At 31.4% G+C, this 26,390-nt stretch overlaps 1 protein-coding gene across 1 annotated transcript in view; it reads left to right on the top strand.

The window, feature by feature from the left end:
- Positions 1-1,288: 1,288 nt before the first annotated feature.
- The window catches only part of LOC123657753, an 86,644-nt gene continuing 61,542 nt past the window's right edge, over positions 1,289-26,390 (top strand). Inside the window, exon 1 of the mRNA XM_045593267.1 lies at positions 1,289-1,417. Coding sequence (XP_045449223.1) covers positions 1,304-1,417 — 114 coding nt within the window. The 5' untranslated portion in view covers positions 1,289-1,303. The remainder of the gene's footprint in view (positions 1,418-26,390) is intronic.

Genomic DNA, 26,390 nt, shown 5'->3' with positions numbered 1-26,390 from the left:
CGTTTTTATATATTTTTTTGTATAGTACAAGGAAGCCATTGCTATTATTTTATGTAACATTACTATTTTATTGTTTGTTTATAATACTTGTGTAATATAAAGATCCGCCAAGTAACGATCTTATATAATAATTATATATGTATGTAATTATTTTTCAAAAGAAAAAGTAGGTTTATTATTCGTAACAAATAAAATTTAGCACACATTTTAATAATTACTTAAATGTAACATAATTTATAGACTGCAAAATATTTACAACATTAAACGTTTTACTGTAACATCGCACAATATATTTTTTTTTTTTTTTGTAAAAATATGTAAATATATATATATATATATTTTAAGTTACTAATTATAAAAATGTCCATATATATAATATATATATATACCTATTCAGCGTACATCTATTACTACTTAAAGGACCGTAGCGTCCTCTATAGCCAAATATTCTAAACTTTGTAAGATCCATTAAGAAAAGATTAAGATAAATAATACTTGAATTCTAAATTTTTTAATATCAATTAAGAAAAGATTGAGATAAATAAGCCATACATCTAGTTCAAATCTGATCCTTGGTCGTGTTTTCCTTACCCCAATGTAGGCTGTAAAATCACAACCTACGATCCACACGATCGGAAAAACAACAAATATCAAATCTAATCTACTAAAAGTCAAAGCACAGCAGATGAAATTACAAGTGATGACCATACTCATAAACCACGTAGATATTTCTAGTTAAATTTTATCAAAATATTTATATTAGATTATAATAAATAGTTGCTATTAATATCAGCTTTGCCCATGAATAGAGCACTGATGAACAGATCAGAACTATTAACTATACAACAACCATTGCTTTCACAGGCGCATTGTTTCGTTTTATAATGCTATTACGTATGAAGTTAATCTCCTATAGAAAGTTTGACAATTGTATTAGTTTGTTGAGATTGTAATTACGACGTCCGCGCTTAGTTTTTTTTTTTTTTTTAAACTTGTTATTGGGTTTGATAAGTTGTAGGTGAAAAATGAAATCTTTATCAAAATTATATTTCGATTACAGTATGCGCTCTTATTTCCCTTTTTTCAATATTTGAGTGTTCGATTATGTCTTAAATGGCAACGTGGGTTGTGATTTTTAAATACAGTATCGCTGATGATTGCAGAATGATTTATAACGATTGGATTTTAGTATTTATTATATATTATAGCTTATGATATAATATATTTTATATAAATATTTACTTATTCTAATAGAGTGTATTTTTACAGCCTAGGTCCGTTTGAAGCGGCGACGGGGGGAGAGATGGTGTCTCGACGGCGTATTCTGTCGCGATCTCGCGATGATCTCACACAGGCCTTCGCCGCACAGATGGAGGAGGAGGAAGACGTGTGGTACCAGAAAGACAAACTATATAAGGTAACTGATGAATAAATTATCATTGCATATTATGTCAATACAAGTGTATACAACACGAAATCAGAAAAACATTACAATTACGAATTTGAAAGTTTTAATTGTATTGCTCAAAAAATTATGTTAGTCTTTGATTTTCTCTAGCAATATTGTTTTATGTTAATATGGTATAAATAAAAATTATATTCAAGATATTAACGAATGCTCTAATTGTTTATGATACATATAATAGATCAAGAGCCCAAGAGGGCCAGAAATTTGTCATTTCATAGAATTAGGCTTTATGAAATGACGAAAGTTAGTTGGCACTTTGTACGTCTTTGATATCCCCATATCTATCAAAGCCATTATGAATAAAACTTTATATTTGGCAAATGCTGCCATCTGTGTTGGGAACAGGCAGTGACCAATTTTCAGTTTTTATAAAATGACGAAGGAATGTCCCTCGCGGGAATAGTAAGAACATGACAATATGCTTTTGACAGAAAAATATATACTATAATTCAATCAAAATAACACAAATGTACCTTTAATTGCTATTTATAGGTCCAGTAGTCTGATTAACACAACGTATTTGTAAATTAAATTATGTATGTACCTACATGTCAAACTTTAATAATTCAAAAATCGGTTAATATGTTAGGTTAATATTTCAATGTAAACGAAAATTTAATAATCATACTGTTATTATATTAACAATGTTTATAAAAACGAAATCATTTTAAATCGTAAATATACTTTTTTTTATAAATAGTTATTCGGATATAGGTACCTAATCGATTTCTCACTTTCTATGCATCAATCATGAGGCCGATTCAATATAACGTTACAGACGAGTTCACAGCGATATTATAATGATAGTTGGAAGGAACAAATGACAGGCAGTAGAAAAAACTAATGGCCTTTAATAGTAATGTTTGTGAGTGAAAAGCGTAAAGAAAGTCTATTCTGTACAATGTGGTTTTTGATGTAACAATTACGGAATTTTAAAGTTCAAGCTAAACGAACAACAAGATTTGTTTACATTGTGGACACATTCTAAAGTCACTGGCACGGTTTTAATAATTCTTTATAGATAATCTTTCTGGTGTAGTGATGCAATATGTTGCCTTAACGCTCATGAACACTGGTTTGATTTTCTCTCGGACAAATATTTTTGTACACATATACTATGCTTAAAGCCTATGTGTCTTATAGCTCTCGCGAAAATACCCGGAGTGCTTATGAAACCGTCAATCGAAGTTTTCATCGTTGTATCGTGTGTATCTGTACACACTACATAGGATAGATATCCCTACTCATCGTCGGGAAAATATCCATCAAATTGTTTTTTTTTTTTAATTTATAGACTAGCGCTTGACTGCGATCTCACCTGATGGTAAGAGAAGATGCAGCCTAAGATGGTGCGCGATTGCCTAAAATATGAAACTGTAGTGTAAGCAGCTTGGTAGATTAAGCTCTATCTACAGAATTAGCAGGTTTAAGTGGCAAGTTATAGATACTGACGCGTGCGTAATCTCTATTTAGTTTCATATATGAAGGCATAAGAAAACTCTTACTTAAGTTTGAATAAATAAATAATTAAAATGCAAATTAGCCTTTTTTACATATACTTTGTATCGTCGGAATGTGTTAAATTGTTAAACCAAGCAAATTATTACGCTATTGAGAAACAGGCGTTGTGCAACGACAGCTGTAGGTATATCTCGCTTGGTTAATTTAATAAACACTGCCTACTGTCCCATAGTTGTTCCGCGTATGTGTTTCCATTTCCTTTGTCTAAGGCTGTGTTTTTTGTAACAGTTCCGATTATACTATTAAGGACGTGAGAATGTTTCTCGCTTTACAAAGTCATTTCGACGCTAACAATGTTACGTTTAATGTATCTACTAGCAAATATATAATATTGTTGCTTTCAATTTGGACTTCTATTGATATTTCCTTAATATACGTCCAGCAACAGTCTCGTTATATAGCCATGCAAGTATAATGCAAACAAATGGCATACTTGAATTTTTTTTTGTTAAAAAACTGTAAAATGTTTTGCAATTAAAACACTTTTACTTACCCTTTCGACCTCACCTTACTGAACCTTGCTTGTACTTGAAGAAACTTGAAGCTTTGTACTACATCATTGTTGATCTCTTTGATCACTCAAACAGTAAACTTGAGTAACTATTAATATTTATATTTCTATCATAATAAGATCAGTAAATAATTAGACATTAATTAATGCGATTAATAAGATCTTCAGCCGTGTAAGGACAACAATAGTAAAATTTAAGAAAAATTTATCAATGTTGACGTCTCAGATTTAAGTTATGTTTTTCATGAACTCTCAACTGCGTATATAATGTCACACGTTTGATGTCATCGTGACGAGTGTTTTGCTGTAACGAATCTACAATGGCCATCCTCTAAGTACACGATTATAGCATACAGTTCCGTGGAACTTCATTATGAAATCATGATGTTTAATAATATAATTGACGAATTAAATATCTTAATTATTTCTATCCTGAGTGCCACTAAATAATGAACATAAGGGTTTATATAATATTTTGGAAAGACAAGAAATACCTATAAATAATATTTTTTTAAATCTCTATAGGAAGTATCATTTCGATAATGCTGTTTTATTTTGTAAATGAAAGTTCATTGACATAAGATGTATTGTGTATTTATACATAGCACAAAATATGTATCGAATATATGTAACAGTTAAAAATGAACATAATATTGATAAAGTAATTACACTACAAAAAAAGAATTAAAACTTCTATTCATACTAATATACCAAACAAAATATATGTCAAGTTCTAAATGAGTACATTGTTCGAGTTATTGGTCCAAAAAATGAGCGAATAGGAACACTTTAAAGAAGCAACAAAAAATTAGCCCAATATCACAGTTTTTTTAACAAAATAAAAACGTTTAGTGAGAACTTAGTTACAATTTTCGTGAGTGACTGCCAATCTTGGACAAGCGGGTCAACTCGGGACCTATTGATCGAGATCGTGACCAATACAACAATGGCGTTTTACAGCACAGACCCGACGGAAAGCATCAAGCTTCACCGTTTGACCTTACTTACTACACAATGTCAAGACTTAGTAATTCATTTCCTAATGTACAGTTTTTACTCTACAGGACTTACCACGATTACGCTTACGCTTCAGCCTGTAATATCCCACTGCTGGGCATAGGCCTCTTTCTTTCTTTTTTGTACGGAGATCAGCATGAAATATACATCAAAAATATAACAAAAAGTTGGTTTTTATTCTCTTATATAGATATATAAATAAAGATAGATAGCGTAGATACGCTTCAGCCTCTTATATCCCACTACTGGGCATAGGCCTCTTTCGCCATGTAGGACAAGGATCACAGCTTAATCCACCACGCTGCTCCAATACGTGTTGGCGGATATATTCACTACTATGAATAACAATCCCTATCAAGTGTACATGATAGCAACCGGGACTGACGGCTTAACGTGCTCTCCGAGGCACGGTGGGGAGTCCCACAAGGACTGCACAAACACCCAGATCACGACAAACATCTGTATGGCCCATACAAATGTTTGTCATGTGCAGAGATTGAACCCGTAACCGCGAGCGCAACAGCCACAAACCAGTGTTGTGGCGTCTTACTTACTTACCGCGATTGTTATTTTGCATCTACCTATATTTCGGCGACGTTGCAGGCGCTCTGGTTGCGGGCGACTCAATAATCGTGTTTCGATATAACAACCGCGGTAATTCCCCTTGAATCAAAAGTGTTCCTAGGGACCGTGAAAGTTTAAAAACTTATATAATTACCTCTATATATATGTTCCTCTGTATATTACGTGGCATATTAATTAATAAAACTTAGAGATGTGGTGTAAGCTCTGGATTTATATTTGCTGTGTTCATCATCAAATTTTCATCCATTTTTTTAACCTTTCCCTATAATTTGGTGTTAATGTTGTCCATTAATTCTTAGTTTTCTTATTAATAATACCTTTTACTATTTTTGGTAATGAGACTTTTAAGTCGACTGAGAATATTATTAAAAAGAGTATAGCTAAAATTATTATTCTTTAATGCCTTTGATATAATTGTATTTAATGGTGGTTATTTATTTTTTACCGAAATGTTGTAAAGTTTTGAATGAAGCGCTGATGGTTTTCATAGGTTTTCAGAAGGGTACATTGTTTTTTTGTATGCCATTTAATTTAATTTAAAATAAATAAGAGTCGTTGATCTGATTAAATTACAACAAACCTACTTACTTTGATATGAATGACAGGATGACAGTTTTCTAATTAAGTTATGCATTAAAAGTCATTTTTTTTTAAATACCGGTATTACTCTTTTATATATAAATAAAATCAAAATATTGGATTTAAGGAAGTCAAAGAGGACATTTTTGATTATTTAATCTTAAGATATAAAATATTCAATTCTGTTGAGCTCCAAATAAAATAAAATAATTTAATTTTGACATGTTACTGCGTAATACAGTCAATCTTTATTGTTAAGTTCCTTAATCTTTAATTACTTGGAACCTAAAATTGGAAGATTTTTAATCCGATTGATGTTTAAATTGGTTGCATACAATAAATCCCGCGAAAAATACGATTACGACATGCTTTTAATATGACAGTTGATACGGTAATGATTTTAAAAGCGGTGAGCCGACTGCAAAGTAAGCCTTTCAGATTTAGGTAGCCCGAAGATGTTAGAAGTTTTAATTACAAACATCAAGAAATACTTTACAGGACAAACAATAAAATTAGCGCATACAAACAAACTTTTTATTTTTCGATTGTATTTTTTAACCGACTTCGAAAAAAGGAGGAGGTTCTCAATTCGACTGTATTTTTTTTTTTTTTTTTTTTTTTTTTTTTTTTTTTTTTTTTTTTTTTTTTTATGTATGTTACATCAGAACTTTTGACCGGGTAGACCGATTTCGACAAATTTTGTTTTAATCGAAAGGTTTTGTGTGCCAATTGGTCCCATTTAAATTTATTTGAGATCTAACAACTACTTTTCGAGTTATATCTAATAATGCGTTTTTACTTGACGCTTTTTTCGTCGACCTACGTTGTATTATACCACATAACTTTCTACTGGATGTACCGATTTTGATAATTCTTTTTTTTTTGGAAAGGGGATATCCTTAGTTTAGTACCATGATAAGGAAACCAGGATCTGATTATGGGATCCTAGACAAATCGAGGGAAACTCTCGAAAATCCGCAATAACTTTTTACTGGGTGTACCGATTTTGATAATTTTTAATTTAATCGAAAGCTGATGTTTATCATGTGGTCACATATAAATTTTACCGAGATCTGATAACTGCTTTTTGAGTAATCTTTGATAACGCGTTGTTACTTGACTATTTTTTAGTCGATCTACGTTGTATTACTAGTTGATGTAATTGAAGTCGGTTTTTTTTTCGTTTGCGAGCAAACACAATTATTATGTGTGCTACCTCATAATTTCTCACTGAGTAGATTGATTTCGATTATTTTTTCCTATCCGAAGAATAATGCGTATTTTCTTGACTACTTTTTCGGCGAATTACATTGTATTTTATACCTCATAACTTTTTACTGGGTGCAACGATGTTGTTGATTATTTTTTTAAATCGAAAGCTTGTGCTTATCATTTAGTCTTTTTTAAGTTTTAACAAAAACACATTATTGAGTCTTAATAAGAAAACAATATTTGAAGAAAGATCCTTAATTTATCAAATTGGGTCATTTCGAACTTCTCTCTTCGTAAATATAAAACGTCTCTTTATGTATCTCTGTATCAAATGAGTATTTAAATTTTACAAATACCAAAGTATTATTAATTCATATTTAGATAGGGTTCTAAACAACCTCGTTCATTTAAGCGAATGCAAATTATACAACCATGTCCTTATTACACGATTGGCACTAGCCACTGTACTCATGTCGCAAGTCTGTATTGCTCAACACCTGTCTGGTGACTTGTAATGCGACAAAAGTATTAGATTTAAAGCTGTATTTTGTCTAGCGAAGGTTTACGCTCATTTAGGTTCGAGAGGATAATTATCAGAAAATTGTTGGAAAAATTTTGCACGCATGATGTACATTTTGGCTAGATCTGACATTGTTGAAAATTATGTAAATTCTCGTCTGTTGCACATTAAATGAATTTGTTAACAAAGCAATCTGTTATTGTAATTATTTTTAACAAAAATTTTGGACAAAATGCCGGTCTTGTATGGTATCTATTTACTGAATCCTTGCTATACGCGACAGATACGGGAAGAAATAAAATAGTCATAATAATTAAAAACTGTCCGAAGTCGATTATTAAATGCGTGTGAAGTATATGTCGCGATATATCGCATCATGTCGCATCATGTAGGCTGATGTGATGTGATGATACACGTAATGTAAAGATTTATATTCAAGAAAAGACATTGGAATCATTAATTATTTTGTTTTATTTGACTGTGTATCAAGAATTTGCATCAGCTACAGTCAGTTCAATTTTTACATAAGACACATCGAACTGAGCTAACCTTTGATATGCAGAGGTCGCATTTAAAAGTCATTTTAATTATAAATTAATAATTCAACATGTCAGCAATTATATTAATTTGCTTTAAAATAAGCTTAACGAATGATTTGTTGCATCACATAGTGGAAACGCATATGAACGTTATGTTCGACTTTTATTATTTTTATTTATATCAAACAAGTAACTATTTCATATAAAACTAGGTTATCTATCATACTTATCACTCATTCAAAAACGACCAACTAACGCAACGTTTGGGTTTTAACGATGATTAAAACAGTTTAATTTGTATAATTGAGAAATTAAATGAAAGCAAACATGTTTTACAATAATAATAATGTTTATTTTAATATCAGTCGTGTAAAGAGTAAAGTACAAAATATATAAGACCCTAAAAACGCAGCGTCGAATGTTCGTGCATTACAGACTATAGAAACAATTTTTTTAAATAATATTTGGTTTAATTACTAATTTACGATAATTTAAATTGATACTTTATATTTTCAGTTTGAGTAGAGCTAATAAATAAATATATATTTATCTGATTTTATAAAAAAAAATAAGTTTGTTATGCAGTAAAAGACATGTTTACGCGCCGCTTGTGTTTAACTATGACAAATACCTATGCATGTTATTTTTTTTAAAGTAATGTCTAATTCGCGCTTCGTTATGATTAAATCGATCTAGTTTATAAAACAATTAACAAATAACTTTTATTAAATACAAAAATGCGGAAATATTTTATCAGTAGATTTTTGTTACCTGTATTTCGAAAAATATTTTAATTGAGACATTTCATTATGTTTTATATAAAATTTCGTTCTGTCAGTTATTTGTATAATAATAAAGTAGGTTATGAATGGTAATGAACAAAACTCTTTTTCATACTTAAACGTTTAAAATTGACTTGATTAATTAAAATATTGTTTGTATAGTTAGTTACATCTACTGGTCTTCTAATATTTGCAGTATAATAGATTGATTCTGTATATGCTATCATTATCTACGATAGTATAAAAAGTACCGTTAGCCATACAACTGACGGTAGCAAAAATCATAAACTATTAAGTTCAAAATTCGCATTTACGTAATCTAACTGACATTTCTCATCTCCACCAAGGCTTGAATGGTTTAATTGCACAGAAATCACGACTGATAGAAATTTATATGAAAAATAGTAGCTTCTATGACATATATTTATAAGGTTTAAAATTAAATGACAAATATAGTAAGAAGGTACCAACGACCTCACCGCGTGATGCGTGCCGAAAGTGAAACTTAGTTTTACGTACAATCGTTAATTTTTTTTCGCTATGACGTGATACGCCAAAATAAGTGATATAAATATACACGTACATCGTGTGATCAAATATAATTAGCGTAATATTTAAGTATTGTATGAGTGAAAAGATAATTGCTTATAAAACTGTTAAAGTAGGACAAAGTGTCATAGTAGGATCTTTAATTTTAGGATCAGGTTTCAAGGATAAAAGACAGACTGCAGTAGTAGTGCACAAACTTTTATTAAATAATTTTTTGATTTGTGTTACAAGACTTAAACTATTCGTTTAGAGACTGATGTAAAAAAGATTATTATTAAAAAAACATGCTAATAATATTAAATATGTATTTTATTAAATAATCATTCAATTTAAGCTTGCGACGATCTGTGACCTTTGCTCATCTTAGAACCAACTTTCATTTTCTATTTATAGCGGTAAGTAAGAAGCAAATCAAACAACGTCTGGCTGTGCATTGATTTATTATCTACATCGTAACACTTTAGTCTAAATAATAAAACCATCCCATTAACATAAATAATATCTATTAAAACTTATAACTTCTTTAATCAAATTCGCAACTATCTATTTCTATCTAAAATATGTCAGAAAAAAAAACAAACAAAAAATAAAAATAAAAAAAAATAAAAAAATAAGATTGTCATTTACACCACACGACTGAAGTAAAACTTCTTTAGCAATAGGCCTGCACACTGTTTAGATAGGCTATGGGAGAAAGAGACAAAGTAAATGTGTGCTCGAACCTCTATCTCTTGCTCCGTTCGCCTCGCCCGATCACACTTTTCATAACGCTCTCATCACGCATTCACCAGCTTACTCTCTGAGTCACGCGTGCGTCATTACAGCCTATACAGTCCACTGCTGGACATAGGCCTCCACAAGTTCACGCCAAAAACAACGCGAACTCATGTGTCCTGCCCATAGTCACCACGCTGGGCAGGCGGGCTGGTAACAGGGCTGACTTTGTCGCACCGAAGACGCTGCCGCCCGTCTCCGGCTCGCGCATTTCAAAGCCAGCAGTTGGATGGTTATCCCGCCACCGGTCGGCTTTTTAAGTTCCAAGGTGGTAGCGGAACTGTGTTATCTCTTAGTCGCCTCTTATGAGACCCACGGAAGAGAGGGGGTGGCTATATTCTTTAGTACCGTAGCCACACAGTAAGAAGTTTAACTTCAATAAAAGATAAACGAGTGTGTTTTGGACCGCATGACTGAAGTAAAACGTACGAAACATAACTTTCTTTCTATCTTCACAACTTATATCTCCCTTTCAACTTCCGTTCATCTCATCCGATCACACTTTTCGTAACGCATTCGTCACGTATTCACCAGCTTACTCCCCAAGTCAAGCGTGCGTAAAGAAGTTTTACTTCAAAAAGGTATGGACTAAAAAACAATGAAAACTACTTGACATTGTTAGCCATCATTTTAGACATTTAATTTTTAGGTGACATTGTTAATTCTTTTAACGACTAGGATCACTACTTCATAAGCAACATTGTACGTTAATGCACATTTTAAACACATTTTATATGTTCGTTAACGTTACACTATATTGCAAAACAAGTTTACCAACTGGCAAACATCTCGTTACTGTAGGTACTTAAATCACAGCCCAACGACTAAACATTCTAACAGTAACAATACAAGTGGCGAACCGTCATAGGTCAACATCTGACATTATGTTTGAAAGAAAATGCCGTAAGCGACAATTATATTCTTACTTATTTAGGATCACTAGAGTCAAAAACATCATCATTCATTATTAGTACGGATAATTTTGCAATATTTTCTTTGTAAAAATTATATTTGAGTATATTGTTAAGATATTAGAAAAGCTTAGTATTTTTATTGCGAATTTTTATGCTATACAAATACAATAAAAGTGTGTTAAATATTTATTTCCAAAGTACCTAATAGCAGTGAATATATTTAGTTAAAAGAGCAATGCATGTTGGCAGAACGTCGTCTTTCGAAACAAGTGGTAGCTTCAACTCTCTTGGTATTTTACTGTATGAATGTAATCGCTCGAAAAGGTTGTTAATATTGATGATTCAGTATACTTATAATAAAATTGCCAACATCCATAATAATCACCAAACGAACATTTATCAAATGAATTGACACCTAGCACTTCCAGCTATAATTAGTTCTTTTGACCAAAGAAATATCAAAAGTAATTAACTAAAGCTAAGATTACCGGTTTTGTTAAAATTAAACATACGGAATGATTAATAATAGCCTGAAACGTAATATACACTTTTTATCATAGCTTTTAGTATTTCGACGAAATACCCCAAAGCGGATCGTGCAGCCGGTGTTTAAACCCATCTTAATTCTGATGACCTTAATAATGTGGGAACTAGGGGCATTCGCAGTGTCCTTGCACGAACGAACGCGAACCTCCCCACATCCGGCAAAATTCTTGACGGCCCTCGTGTGTCAGAAACAACATTAAGTGTACATCTTGATACTTTTAAGAACACTTAGTATAACAAGTTGAATTATTTTAATATTTTGCATACGTCTTTTGTTTGAAAAGATTTACGCTTTATAAACAATTTTATTTTGGAAGGTTATATATCATGATTAGTTTCGGTTTTAATTAAAATATTGACGTTTAAAGGATTAAAAATTATTATTTAAATATACATGTAAACCATAATACGTATTTTAGTACTTTATATCCACGTATTGTCGACATCCGTTTAATATGCTAAAATGGATTTTTATCGCATTTTTAACGCATTCGGTCAGAATAATTTTGACGTGGGTTATCCGCATACATCAAATGTTCCGAAATATAAGTAATGAAAAAACATCGATTTCTTTCGAAACATAACCGCGTATAACTTTAACCAGTTTATGTGACACTTAGCAAGACAACATGTTTTGCTTTTAGTTTAATAAAAAAAATAGAAACAAATTCGATGATATCCCAATTAATATTCGTATAAAATTGGGTAAAAATAAAAATATAACAATAGTATTAACTACTAAGATTAGAAAAGATGAGATCGATATCTTTTATAATTGTGTTTGCTGACAAACGAAAAAAAAAACCGACTTCAATTACATCGACGAGTAATACAACGTAGACCGACGAAAAAATAGTCAAGTAACTATGCGTTATCAAAGATTACTCGAAAATTAGTTAACAGATCTCGACAAAATTTAAATGTGACCACATGATAAACATCAGCTTTCGATAAAATTAAAAATTATCAAAATCGGTGCACCCAGTAAAAAGTTATTGCGGATTTTCTAGAGTTTCCCTCGATTTCTCTGGGATCCCATCATCAGATCCTAGTTTCCTTATCATGGTACCAAACTAGAGATCAACGTAGGTCGACGAAAAAAGGGTCAAGTAAAAACGCATTATTAGATATAACTCGAAAAATAGTTGTTAGATCTCAAATAAATTTAAATGGGACTGGCGGAATTGTCGGGAATTGTCGAAATCGGTCCACCCGAGTCAAAAGTTCTGAAGTAACATACATTAAAAAAAATACAGTCGAATTGAGAACCTCCTCCTTTTTTGGAAGGCGGTTAAAAAAGATATATTAGCATAGATAAAAAATTAAAGTAATAAAAATATTAAACCTACTTAATGAAACAACTTTTTTCGGATTTTATCGCGGTTTATTATTAACTTTTGATTCCCGACGTTTCGGATACTCTACAGCAACCATGGTCACGGGAGGACTACCCTTCTCGGGAATCGTTGTTTCATTAAATGAGTAAAATTCGCGTAAACATTAGAAAACAATATATTAAACCTACTGTTCGAGTGACAGATAAGTATGATCAACGTTTTTACACATCACACATGATTGTGTGATTTTTGATTTAACGGCTTCTTACATAAAATTTGCTCGCTTATTGACAAGCGATTTTATCATTTAAAAAAAAAGGAGAAAAGTAACTTTTGCTTTTCCTACTACTTCTTTTTCGATTCGCCTCGTTGAGCTACCGACAATACATGTATTTTTGGTTATAGCGTCATCAAATTGTTTTTAAAATCAGTTTTGATATCGTTATTTCTTAAAAACTTCTGCTTAACAAAACATTAACAAATACAGATAGATATTATACAGTCTAAACTAGTGAAACTCTGTCTGTTTCTTTGTTTATTTGTAGAGGAATATTTGTTAGAAATTAGAACTTCGGTGAAACCTTAAGAAACCTTTAATTCAGTACAAAATAATACAAATTATACTTCAATGACTTAATTTTAAATTATCTAATAATATACTTAATTTTTAAAACAACTTTCCTGCTGGTTTTTCTAGGCAAAATTAACGTGAAACATCGTTTGGTAGCTATACAAAATTCTCGTGTCACAATGATAGTTACAATACTCCTCCGAAATGGCTAGATTTTTATGAAATTTTGTGTGCATATCGGGTAGGTCTGAGAATCGGACAACATCTATTGTTCATACCACTAAGTTACAGGGCGACGGGGGGATTAGGGAGGGTTAATAACATTTATGGCAAAACAGCGTTCGCTGGGTCAGCTAGTTTAACTATAAAATATTGCACAATAATTATTCAAATTCGTTTTTAAAGTCTATTTAAATAAATAAAATTTGATTTCATATATGTATTTAACAATTAGCTGCAACTTTTACGATTAAAACAAAAATTGGAAAAATAATCAAACTAATGAAGTCATGGACAAAACTAATTTTATAACATTTTTGACATTTGCTTTGACTATGACCTCATCGGCTTGCACTTCTAGTTTATTTTTGACTATTGATTGTTTTATAACGAATTCGTGAAACTCGTAAATTATTACAATAGTCGTTTACGCTTTAATGGTACAACATCGATACAAAACTTGACTGTCATAAAAGACAAAAACAAATGTAAAATCTTAATCTATTGAATATGCATAAGTTATACAATTTGACTCAAACGTAGATTAAACATATAAAGTTAATGACTTTGTTTTCGATGCGTCAGTTTCGGGATTTATCTATTCAATTTTGACAATCATTTTTCATTTAAAAGCAATTCTATTTCTTCAAAATAGAAATCCTTTGTCTGGACAGAGGATTTCTATTTTGATTTTTTTATATTTCTAATATTTCATAAATATAAAGATGTAGGAGTTGGCTTTTCATCATACATCTCTATCTATACATCTATATCTAAACAAATAAATAAAATAGGAGTGTCCATTTGTAATATTAAAATAACCATTTTTTACTAAATGCATATGGATGTATACACGTTACATATACCAAAATATATTTTTTACAATTTTTGTCTGTCTGTCAGTCTGTCTATTTGTTCCGGCTAATTTCTGAAACAAATGGACCGATTTTAACGGGAATTTCACTAGCAGATAGCTAATGTAAAAAGGAGTAACTTGGGCAAATATTATTTTAGAAATTTGTTTATTTTATAACTGCGAACTGAATAATAACCTTTTTGTTAAATTTCACGCGGACGAAGTCGCGGGCACTGCTAGTAAAATATATAATCTTTTATGAAATCCTCTTCATTATAAATTCAAAAGTCTATCATCATTACTTAATAACGAACAAATATTATGTTAAACAAAGTAATCAGTAAATGTCTATTTAAAATTCATATTTTACGATATATATTTTTCTTTGTGCTTTAAACATCCTCCTCCTTATATTATAAAAGTCACCTTCGAACAAAATTACCTGTTGTCGGTTTGCGACAGTTGTTTCACCTTTCAATTTTTTTTATTTCGCATTTTTAAGTTTGTCTCTTTTATGTTAGCTTAATACTAAGAAATACTTATAGTATTTAGATAAAAATATATCTGTATTAATTAACAAATTTTTTAAATAAGGAAATGATAATTAAAAAAAAAATACTCTAAAACATACGATAACATCGTTGCAAAATACCATGCATAAGTACTTGAACCGTCAAGTCTAATTTAAAAAAATTATTGACATTTGTCCATTTACTATGAAATGAAAAAATAATATTTCAATATTTTTGAATATCATATCAAAAATTGACCGCTCCAGCGGGGTTCGAACCCGCGTCTCCGACGTACCGTGTCGGCGCTCTAGCCAATTAAGCTATGGAACGATACACCCGCTCGAGCGAAATTTTCGATATGATAATTTTAAATTACGGTTTAAGCGAACCGTGGCGCCGTCTATAGTGAGCTCTTTACAGAAACCCGTAACTATTCAAAGTTTCATATTACAATGAAAATCTTTGACAGGAGACGACACCGTGCTATTTTTAATATCTAAGATTTTATTTTTGTGTTACCCACATTAGGAATTCTAAACATTTTTGAATATCATATCAAAAATTGACCGCTCCAGCGGGGTTCGAACCCGCGTCTCCGACGTACCGTGTCGGCGCTCTAGCCAATTAAGCTATGGAACGATACACCCGCTCGAGCGAAATTTTCGATATGATAATTTTAAATTACGGTTTAAGCGAACCGTGGCGCCGTCTATAGTGAGCTCTTTACAGAAACCCGTAACTATTCAAAGTTTCATATTACAATGAAAATCTTTGACAGGAGACGACACCGTGCTATTTTTAATATCTAAGATTTTATTTTTGTGTTACCCACATTAGGAATTCTAAACATTTTTGAATATCATATCAAAAATTGACCGCTCCAGCGGGGTTCGAACCCGCGTCTCCGACGTACCGTGTCGGCGCTCTAGCCAATTAAGCTATGGAACGATACACCCGCTCGAGCGAAATTTTCGATATGATAATTTTAAATTACGGTTTAAGCGAACCGTGGCGCCGTCTATAGTGAGCTCTTTACAGAAACCCGTAACTATTCAAAGTTTCATATTACAATGAAAATCTTTGACAGGAGACGACACCGTGCTATTTTTAATATCTAAGATTTTATTTTTGTGTTACCCACATTAGGAATTCTAAACATTTTTGAATATCATATCAAAAATTGACCGCTCCAGCGGGGTTCGAACCCGCGTCTCCGACGTACCGTGTCGGCGCTCTAGCCAATTAAGCTATGGAACGATACACCCGCTCGAGCGAAATTTTCGATATGATAATTTTAAATTACGGTTTAAGCGAACCGTGGCGCCGTCTATAGTGAGCTCTTTACAGAAACCCGTAACTATTCAAAGTTTCATATTACAATGAAAATCTTTGACAGGAGACGACACCGTGCTATTTTTAATATCTAAGATTTTATTTTTGTGTTACCCACATTAGGAATTCTAAACATTTTTGAATATCATATCAAAAATTGACCGCTCCAGCGGGGTTCGAACCCGCGTCTCCGACGTACCGTGTCGGCGCTCTAGCCAATTAAGCTATGGAACGATACACCCGCTCGAGCGAAATTTTCGATATGATAATTTTAAATTACGGTTTAAGCGAACCGTGGCGCCGACACGGTACGTCGGAGACGCGGGTTCGAACCCCGCTGGAGCGGTCAATTTTTGATATGATATTCAAAAATGTTTAGAATTCCTAATGTGGGTAACACAAAAATAAAATCTTAGATATTAAAAATAGCACGGTGTCGTCTCCTGTCAAAGATTTTCATTGTAATATGAAACTTTGAATAGTTACGGGTTTCTGTAAAGAGCTCACTATAGACGGCGCCACGGTTCGCTTAAACCGTAATTTAAAATTATCATATCGAAAATTTCGCTCGAGCGGGTGTATCGTTCCATAGCTTAATTGGCTAGAGCGCCGACACGGTACGTCGGAGACGCGGGTTCGAACCCCGCTGGAGCGGTCAATTTTTGATATGATATTCAAAAATGTTTAGAATTCCTAATGTGGGTAACACAAAAATAAAATCTTAGATAATATTTCAATATTCGAAATCTTAAATTCGCTATTCAGTCATAATTTGGCCTGCGCCCGCTCATTCCAGTTTCACTTTTTAGCGTCTGCAGTGAAAGTCGTTTATCGCAGATCCCAACTCTTCCTTTCGTTTTACAACCGTGTAGTAAATATTATAAAATATTTGAAATCGCAACGCTATAAATATGTGTCATTTTAATTTGCATTAATATGTCTCTTAAAAGTTTTAACGCTGATCATAAATGAGTACATTCTCAACGAACTCTATTGTTTCCCACAATATGTAGAGCTATATTTAAATGTTTTGTTTAAAATCGAAACAAACAATGAAAAGGAAATAAATTTCATTCTTTGAAACTGAGTCTGTGTTAGTACAAGTGTTACAATATGTCTAAGACTCAGATAAAAATGACAAAAGATGTTTCGAATTTAAAATTTGTTATCAATTAGTAACATTGTTGCGTTGTCCTTGCGAGAATAAAGCCGCGGCCACACGGCGTACGACGAGGCGAACTGGTGACCAGGAAGTGAACAACTTTCTATTTTGCGCACCTGTCTTGCTCTGCAGCTTTATTATTCACGATATAATGCCATGCTATAATTGACTCTATTTGACTTCGTTTATAGTTCATTTTCCATCGTCTTTTTCTTGATCTAGGAATGCATGCAAAAAAGAGCGGATACTTTACATCACTTATTAATCTTTTTTTATCAGACTTGCCGTGTAAATTGTATCGACTTTACTTAAAAATATATAACGTGTTTGATCATAAAATATAATACTTCTTTTTTCGACAGAAACCTCCTCTAAAACGACTATAGATAAATAAATGGAAATTCGCTTAAACCGAAAATAAAAATCATCATATCAGGAATTTCGCTCTGGCGGGTACATCGTTCCATAGCTTAATTGGCTAGAGCGCCGACACGGTCAGTCGGAGACGCGGGTTCGAATCCCGCTGGAGCGGTCAATTTTTGATATGATATTCAAAAAATGTTTAGAATCCCTAATGTGTGAGTAACACAAAAATAAAATCATACATATTAAATAAATGGAATTTAAAATAATTTTCGAACCGATTACGTTAAAACGGTTCCTTATAAGCTAATTTCCTCGTTAGCATTTCCAATAATCCAATTTCGTATTGAAATTTGGCAAGACAAAGTGCGAAATTACGCTTCACAGTGTGTTAAATGGACTGCATTTTTACGTAATACCCTAAGGCTTTCACGAACGTCCGTGCAGTGCGTGCACGTTGATTTTCACACGATATGGCAGGTCATATGCTCACGACAAGATAAACTGACACATTTTCATGTGCTACCATAAGCTGTTACGTCACTGGCAGAAGAAAACCTTACAACGTTTACTTCACGACGTTTTATACAAGCACCCTAAAGGTGATGTCCCATGTCACAACTAAATAAATCATTCGATTGGATCGTTTAAAGTTAGCATTGTTGTGATTTTTATAAGGCAGTCATAGTATGATTCCAAATGGCTTTCTAACAACCTATCCATCAAAACTCGAGCAAGTGTACTTTGTTTCGCCGCTACACCGTGCTCTACACAATTGTTACTAAATGCAACACGTGCAATATTAAACCTTATCACCCACTCTTAGGTATTAAATTAATTTAGGGCGCATGAAAATTGAGTGATGGTGTCAGTGCTTAAGACATTTGTAAAGGAATAACACCTGTTCACGTCTTATTGAGGTATGTTCGTGAATAGACATCTGTCGCTATGAACGATATTACAAAAGATATTATTAATGACTTAACTAAGTCTGGGTTTGTTGTCGCTTGGACAAAGTAGTGGTTGACTGAAGCAATGATCTATGTTCAGTCCTTTCCAAAATTTCTTTTTTACTACAGTATAATCAAATTAAACAATTTAATATTTTCTAATTTTCACAATTAATTAATTCCAAAATTAATTGAAGTTTGTGTTTTATTGACTACATTTTAAATAATAATAATAATAATAATATATAAAAAATAATAACAAATCTGTAACTTAGTAGACTTTTATGACCGAAATTCCTATGATTTAAACCAAAAGTAAGTTCGTATAAGCACAGTGGTGAATAAAGGTCCTGTTTCTACTCGGCAAAGACACGACAAGATACAATGTGACGTGATTTTATCTGACTGTTATTACGTCAAATACATGGTGGTAATACTGTGAAAGGCCTTAGCGAATTTCCACTTCACGCACGAATTTTATCATATACCTATGTTACTAGCTGTGCCCGCGACTTCGTCTGCGTTTTGGGCATTTACATGTTCAACGTGATTCTTAAAATTGGCATAACTTTTTTATTTATGAGTCGATTGACATAAAACAAACTCCGAATGTTGAGTGAAACTTACAAAAATATATAAATGAAAGCCACATGTAAATCGGATAAGCTGTTTCTGAGATTACCGTGCAAAACGCACAGACAAACAGGCAAAAATTCTAACAAATATTTGTTTTTGGTGCTATTTGCGTTGATAAAGGTCCCAATAATATTTTTTCTCATATACCTTCCATGTACAGATAGCAAACCGTTACATTTTCATTATGTGTATTGATAAGACTTATAGCGAAGTAGTGACAAGCTACTTTTAGTTAAATGTATTTCAAAATAAACAATAAAAGTACGGTATATTTTTGAAAGATCTGCAAAGATTCTAAATAACAGAATAGGGCAGCTGTGTTATTTTTTTTTAACATATATGATTTTGATTAGAACAACGATGTAAAGAACACCTCTTTAAATTAATAATTAAAAAAATTAAAATCTTCTGATGTAAATAAATTTTTGAATTTATTTTTGGTATAATATATAATCAACCACTAAAAAAGCATCGCTACAAAATAAAATAAAAATTACAAATAAGGTGACACCGACAAAGACATTCTTAATAAATATATTATAGAATAACTTCTTGATTGATATTCAATTTGAAGAATTGCTTACCATGAATTAGTTATTATTTATAAATTATAGCATATGAATAACAAATAGAGCAGCGTTGTCATCCCTTGTTGACCTTTATGAAGTATGTCGGTGAGCGGCGATCAATCCAAGTCAGGGGTCACCTGCGTTTGTCCTCTTACATATTTAAATGAATATTGTGTTAACCTTTTACTAGAGACATCAAAGTATTTAAACAACTGCTTAAATATACAAATTTGATATTTAAAATCTATCGTTTTATTTTGATTATAATATAGGTAACTGATGTTATTTTTAAACCATAATCAATCTTTAAATAAAGTGATTTCAGTTGTTAATTTACGATATTATTCGCACTTTAGAATATGATTTCCAACGAAAAAAAATAAGGCACTTGTATTGTCATTGTGAACCACTGACGTGTTCATATTTCAAAGTCAATTCCATTACAAATGAAATAAGCATATAAGAAATACTCCTATTATGATATATTATATCAAAAATACTTTATTTTCAATTTTTTATTAATCAATACATATAATAAAAATGTAATGGGTCGCTGTCTGTACATTAGATATATTTGAGAAAAAAATATTGTTGGGTCCTTTATCAACGCAAATGGCACCCAAAACAATGATTGAACTTTTGTCTGTTTGTCTGTGGGTGTGTACACGCTAATCTCAGAAACGGCTAATCCGACTTAGATGTGGTTTACTAATATATTGTAGCAAGCTTAGCTTAACATTTAGTATTTGTTTCATGTCAATCGGTTGATAAATAAAAAGGTTATGCAAATTTTAAAAAGCACATTGAACGTATAAAGTCACTATTCCACGCGCACGAAGTCTCGATCACAGCTTTAATAAACTTTTCTATTTGATGTTCACGTTCCTTTAAGGAACTAGTGTATGGCGAATTAAAATAGACACTTTCACTGTTTGAGATAGTATCGGGCTGCGTCAATAAAAGTAACATGATAAGAAAAACTAGTTCAGAATGAACAAAGCGAGTCGTGTAAGCAATACATATGTATTATGTATGGCTGTTTTCACTTGCGATCTGACTTCGACATGACTACTACATGACAACACCTTTGTGTAAGGTAATTTGAATAAAAGATGTTATAATATGTTTAAAAACGACTTTTATTTTTTTTGTTTACAGTCAGTATTACTTTAATATTTAGTAAATATATTTATAATCTGTTAAAACGATTACTGTAAAATTACTTTAAAAGATTTTGTAAAAAAACGCAAAATAGTATATTTAAACTAAATTGTTCAGTCAATTCTGACAAACTTGGAACGCAATTTTTATATTTATAACATTAGAAACATATAATTAAAAAAAAAATAAACATTATTTTAAACTAGCTGTACCCTGCGCGCGTTATGCTACGTTTTTTTTTTTGGTCGTACCAACTAAGAAATCTGCTCATGCACAACACTTTGCTGAACATCAGAACATGATTAAATGCATAGTTTACGATTCTATAAAAGATATAGAGACAAACATTCATTTATATATATATATATATATATGGATTTGGCATAATTAGTTATTTCTTACACATTCTTACTACACGTTGACTGTGTTAATAAATAAATTACTCTAGGCGTTGAATTATAGCCGAAGTCGCAATCTGTTCGTAAGTAATCATATTCTATAAAAATCATTTTCTTGTTTGTTCTCGCTGTCCTATTTTCTTTATAACGCCTCGCCCATTAGGAAAAAGTATCGTAATGGATTTTAAATTAACTTTCTTATCAAATAACAGAAACTAAATTAATATTTAATACTTAAGATATTTTGCTAACGACCTTTTTTAAATTTCAAATAAGTGTGAGATTTAATTTAATAATGCAAAAAAAATATTACAGCATAATCATATAGTTTAAAATCGTAAATAATAGGAGACATCCTATTATATTTATAATGCTAGCATTTAAAATTTGAAACAAAAATTAATTAATAAAAATTAAATAATTTTTAATTAATTTTATATTTATTTTTTATTCAAATGTCAAATTTATAAATGCCGGAGAAAACATTGAAACTTAATTTATTGTAATTAACTATATACCTACTAGGATATGACTTTATTGTATTTTTTTAAGTAATACTATATACTAATAATACGACTTGCACTGAGTATTATTGATAAGACATTACTAAAACAATACTATATATCCTTCTCCTATATGTAGATAAAAGCCTATGCCCAGCAGTGGGATGATACAGGCTGAAACGTAATCGTATCGTAAAACAATATTACTGGCATGTGGTAAAATGTTTTTTGATAACCTTGAACATATCACTTCATTCATATAATCATTATGGTTATAGTATAGTGTATCAGATTTCATTAAAGCGCTTCGGTGACTTTTCAAAAACGTCCGATTCAATACTATTTAAAATACATTATACTGTTTTAGACAAGCAACTAAGTCGATCTAAAAATATAAAAAAAAATACAAAAAATTAAAGATAGACCGCGAATAATATCTTCTCGAAACATTCTAGACTTTTTAACCGACTTCCAAAAAAGGAGGAGGTTCTCAATTCGACTGTATTTTATTTTTTTTTTTTTTTTTTATGTATGTTACATCAGAACTTTTGACCGGGTAGACCGATTTCGACAAATTTTGTTTTAATCGAAAGGTGGTGTGTGCCAATTGGTCCCATTTAAATTTATTTGAGATCTAACAACTACTTTTCGAGTTATATCTAATAATGCATTTTTACTTGACGCTTTTTTCGTCGACCTACGTTGTATTATACCGCATAACTTTCTACTGGATGTACCGATTTTGATAATTCTTTTTTTGTTGAAAATGGCATATCCTTAGTTTGGTACCGCGATAAGGAAACCAGGATCTGATGATGGGATCCTAGAGAAATCGAGGGAAACTCTCGAAAATCCGTAATAACTTTTTATTGGGTGTACCGATTTTGATAATTTTTAATTTAATCGAAAGCTGATGTTTATCATGTGGTCACATATAAATTTTATCGAGATCTGATAACTACTTTTTGAGTAATCTTTGATAACGCGTAGTTGCTTGACTATTTTTTCGTCGATCTACGTTGTATTACTTGTCGATGTAATTGAAGTCGGTTTTTTTTTTCGTTTGCGAGCAAACACAATTATTCACTAAAAATACTCGTACAAATATTAAAATAAATAAAGAAATTCCACAGATACAGTTAAAAAAAGAGGTTTTAATGCAAAAATAACTGTTATAATTTTTACATTACAATTTCAGTACGAAGATAGTCGTCAGCTTTATGTTCAAAGGCATAGGTTTCAAAATTTATAAATATTCATGTCGACAGCATACCTCATCAGGACCAGTCTAACACAGAACATTACGGAAACTTGACCACAAGGCCTTCATTTAACTGTTTGTGTATGTAGAGCAACATTCGAAACCTTTTTTAATTATAAAATTGTACTTTATCATAATGGAAGAAGGCTCACATTCATATGTCGCTAAGAATGCATTTTAGGAATGCGGAAAGTACAACCTACAGGTGCGTAGAAACATATGTACATAATTACATTTCTATTCTTCTTCATAAAGAATGGTATTTGGTATTTGGTACAGTGATTTTTTTTTAAATATAATATTTAAATAAAAAGATATCACATCTTTTTTTTTCTAAGTATTATATTGACGAGATCAAGTGTTAACTTAGTTTAAGTTGGGCCATTTTTTTTAAATTAAATTTGTCTTAGTGCTGTGTGGCTACGGCACTAAAGAATTTAGCCACCCCCTCTCTTCCCGTGGGTGTCGTAAGAGGCGACTAAGGGATAACAAGGTTCCACAACCACCTTGGAACTTAAGAAGCCGACCGATGGCGGGATAACCATCCAACTGCTGGCTTTGAAATACACAGGCCGAAGACGGGCAGCAGCGTCTTCGGTGCGACAAAGCCAGTACTGCGGTCACCAACCCGCCTGCCCAGCGTGGTGACTATGAACAAAACACATGAGTTCACGTTATTTTTGGCGTAAACTTGTGGAGGCCTATGTCCAGCAGTGGACTGTATAGGCTGTAATGATAATGATAAATTTGTCTTAATAGAAAGTGCTAGCGTTGCTTTAAACTCGTCTTACTCTCTTATTAACAAAACTATTGCCTTTTACTTTAAAATAAATAGTGATAAAAAAGGACACCCTAAGACACATATTAGTCCAATAACATATACTTTCAACAAGGGAACCAAAGCTTAAAAATTCAGAAAAGATCATCATTCTGTTTCCAAAAATAAAATGACTTGTGGGTGTGATACATATACTCGTAGCTTGGTAATAATATAAACAAAAGATGAGTAATCTTTACATTATCTTACTTGTGTTTCCTCTAAGTAAATTAACACAATAATAAAATGTACACTAAATACCACTTAATCAAGCAGTATTTATTAATTCTTAAGAGATTCTTCAAAAAAAAAAGTATTCATTTACCGTCACAGATAATTCTTGAATTTGCAGTTTCTGGTACAAAATGAAACTGAACAATGTTCTTCGAATTAAAATAATGCGATTTTAATGGCATAAATATAAAAAACTAAAGCCTATTAAAAGTAAGTTTGAGCGTTGATATATATATATATATATATATATACGACACGCATAATGAAAATTAAAAAAAATACACTTTAATAAATAGATATTATTTATATAAAATTCAATTATATAAGCCAGCTCATATTATTTAGAAAAACATATGCAGCCTCTAACGTCCTTGCCATATATGGAATGTGTTTTATTTATTTATTCTTAATGTCGTGTCTGTCTCACACAGCTATTAGCAGATGCATTTTATTACAAAGTATTCTTTACAAAATACACACACACACACACACACACACATAGAGAGAGAAACACATGAATACACCACACATCAACACGTATACGTACACTTACAAATATAGATAAAGGCGATTTCACTCATGCTAATTAATTTGTATATATTTTATAAATTTACTTGTTATTTATTTTAGTTTTGATATACATATGTATATGTCTTGACAACGACAAAACATTTTACTCTCGAAACCTTAAATAAAATAAGATAGCAGACCAGTTTGTCCGCAAAAGTTTTGCATACTTGAGATTATTTTTTACTTCGAAAATCATGTCTCTGACTTCAATGTCCTCAGCTTCCTCATATTTATTTTATTTTTTGGGACGAATACCTACAGGATACTTAAAATTTGTTGGTTTTTGGAAGATTACGATTCGAGCTTTGTTTTTAGTTTTTATCTTTATCGTTCATTTCTGAAATAATTTTAGTATTTCATTTGTGAAAGATATAAAATAAACATCACTGTGTGTCTTATTTTTTCGTTCATCGTTATCTAATACCAAAGTCACGTTTTGAAAAGAAAATCGTAAATTGATTCAAAAATTTCTGTCTTAGCTTACTTCGATTGGTCAATTTGAATACGGCGCTCTTACTACCACAATTTCATTAGTCAATGGGCATGGCTAAGCCAAGTAATGATTCACTATTCTCTTAAAGCGAATAGACTATACATATTATTTTTTATAATATCGACAATTGTTATTGCAAAATACATCCGCTATTAGTTGTAATTGATATTAATTACAAATAAAATATCGATTGCAAGTATGTTTGCTATTTGATGATGACGTCCCGTAATGTCGTAATTGACGTTTGACTTCAAATAAATAAGTATTGTACCTATATACAGTAAAAGTTTTAAGCTACACCATAATAATATTTAGGAAAGACCTTCCTACTCTCAAATTGTACCACTAACATTTTTTTTGACATATTCAAGCTTTGTCTTTTACATTAAAGTTACAAAAAAATGTGTTTATTGACGCTTATTACTACGTATATAAAATTTCAGAAAAAATTATAATTTGAAATATAAAAAAATCCAATAAATCAGTAAATCCGATCGACGTAAAGAGTATGATTATGAAATATTAATGAGACAATTCCCAGCGACTTGTGGTAGGCCTTGATCGACTCCACACCGTTTATTATCATACATTATGGAACGAAGGAAAAGTTTTATGGGTTTTATTGAGATTAAAGAACAGGTTATGATTTTTTTTTAATTTAACGAAGGGAACTTTCTCGAGATATTTTATTTTACACTAAACGTCTTGTACTTTTATTCGCTTTCACATTCATAATTATAGAAATTAGCTACAATTACAAATACCGTATTGATCCAATGAGAGTGATCTTATTACAAAAATTATAAGCTATAAAATAATTATGGTAAACACGAATAAAATACTAAATCTCACAATTGACCCCTACATTCAAATACATATAAATTATAAGTGTCTCAAATTCATCGACTTCTACTAAGTCGACTTCTTGT

The sequence above is a fragment of the Melitaea cinxia genome, chromosome 1, assembly GCF_905220565.1.
Source record: "Melitaea cinxia chromosome 1, ilMelCinx1.1, whole genome shotgun sequence".
NCBI lineage: Eukaryota > Metazoa > Arthropoda > Insecta > Lepidoptera > Nymphalidae > Melitaea > Melitaea cinxia.
This window is presented reverse-complemented; position numbering and strand designations above follow the sequence as displayed.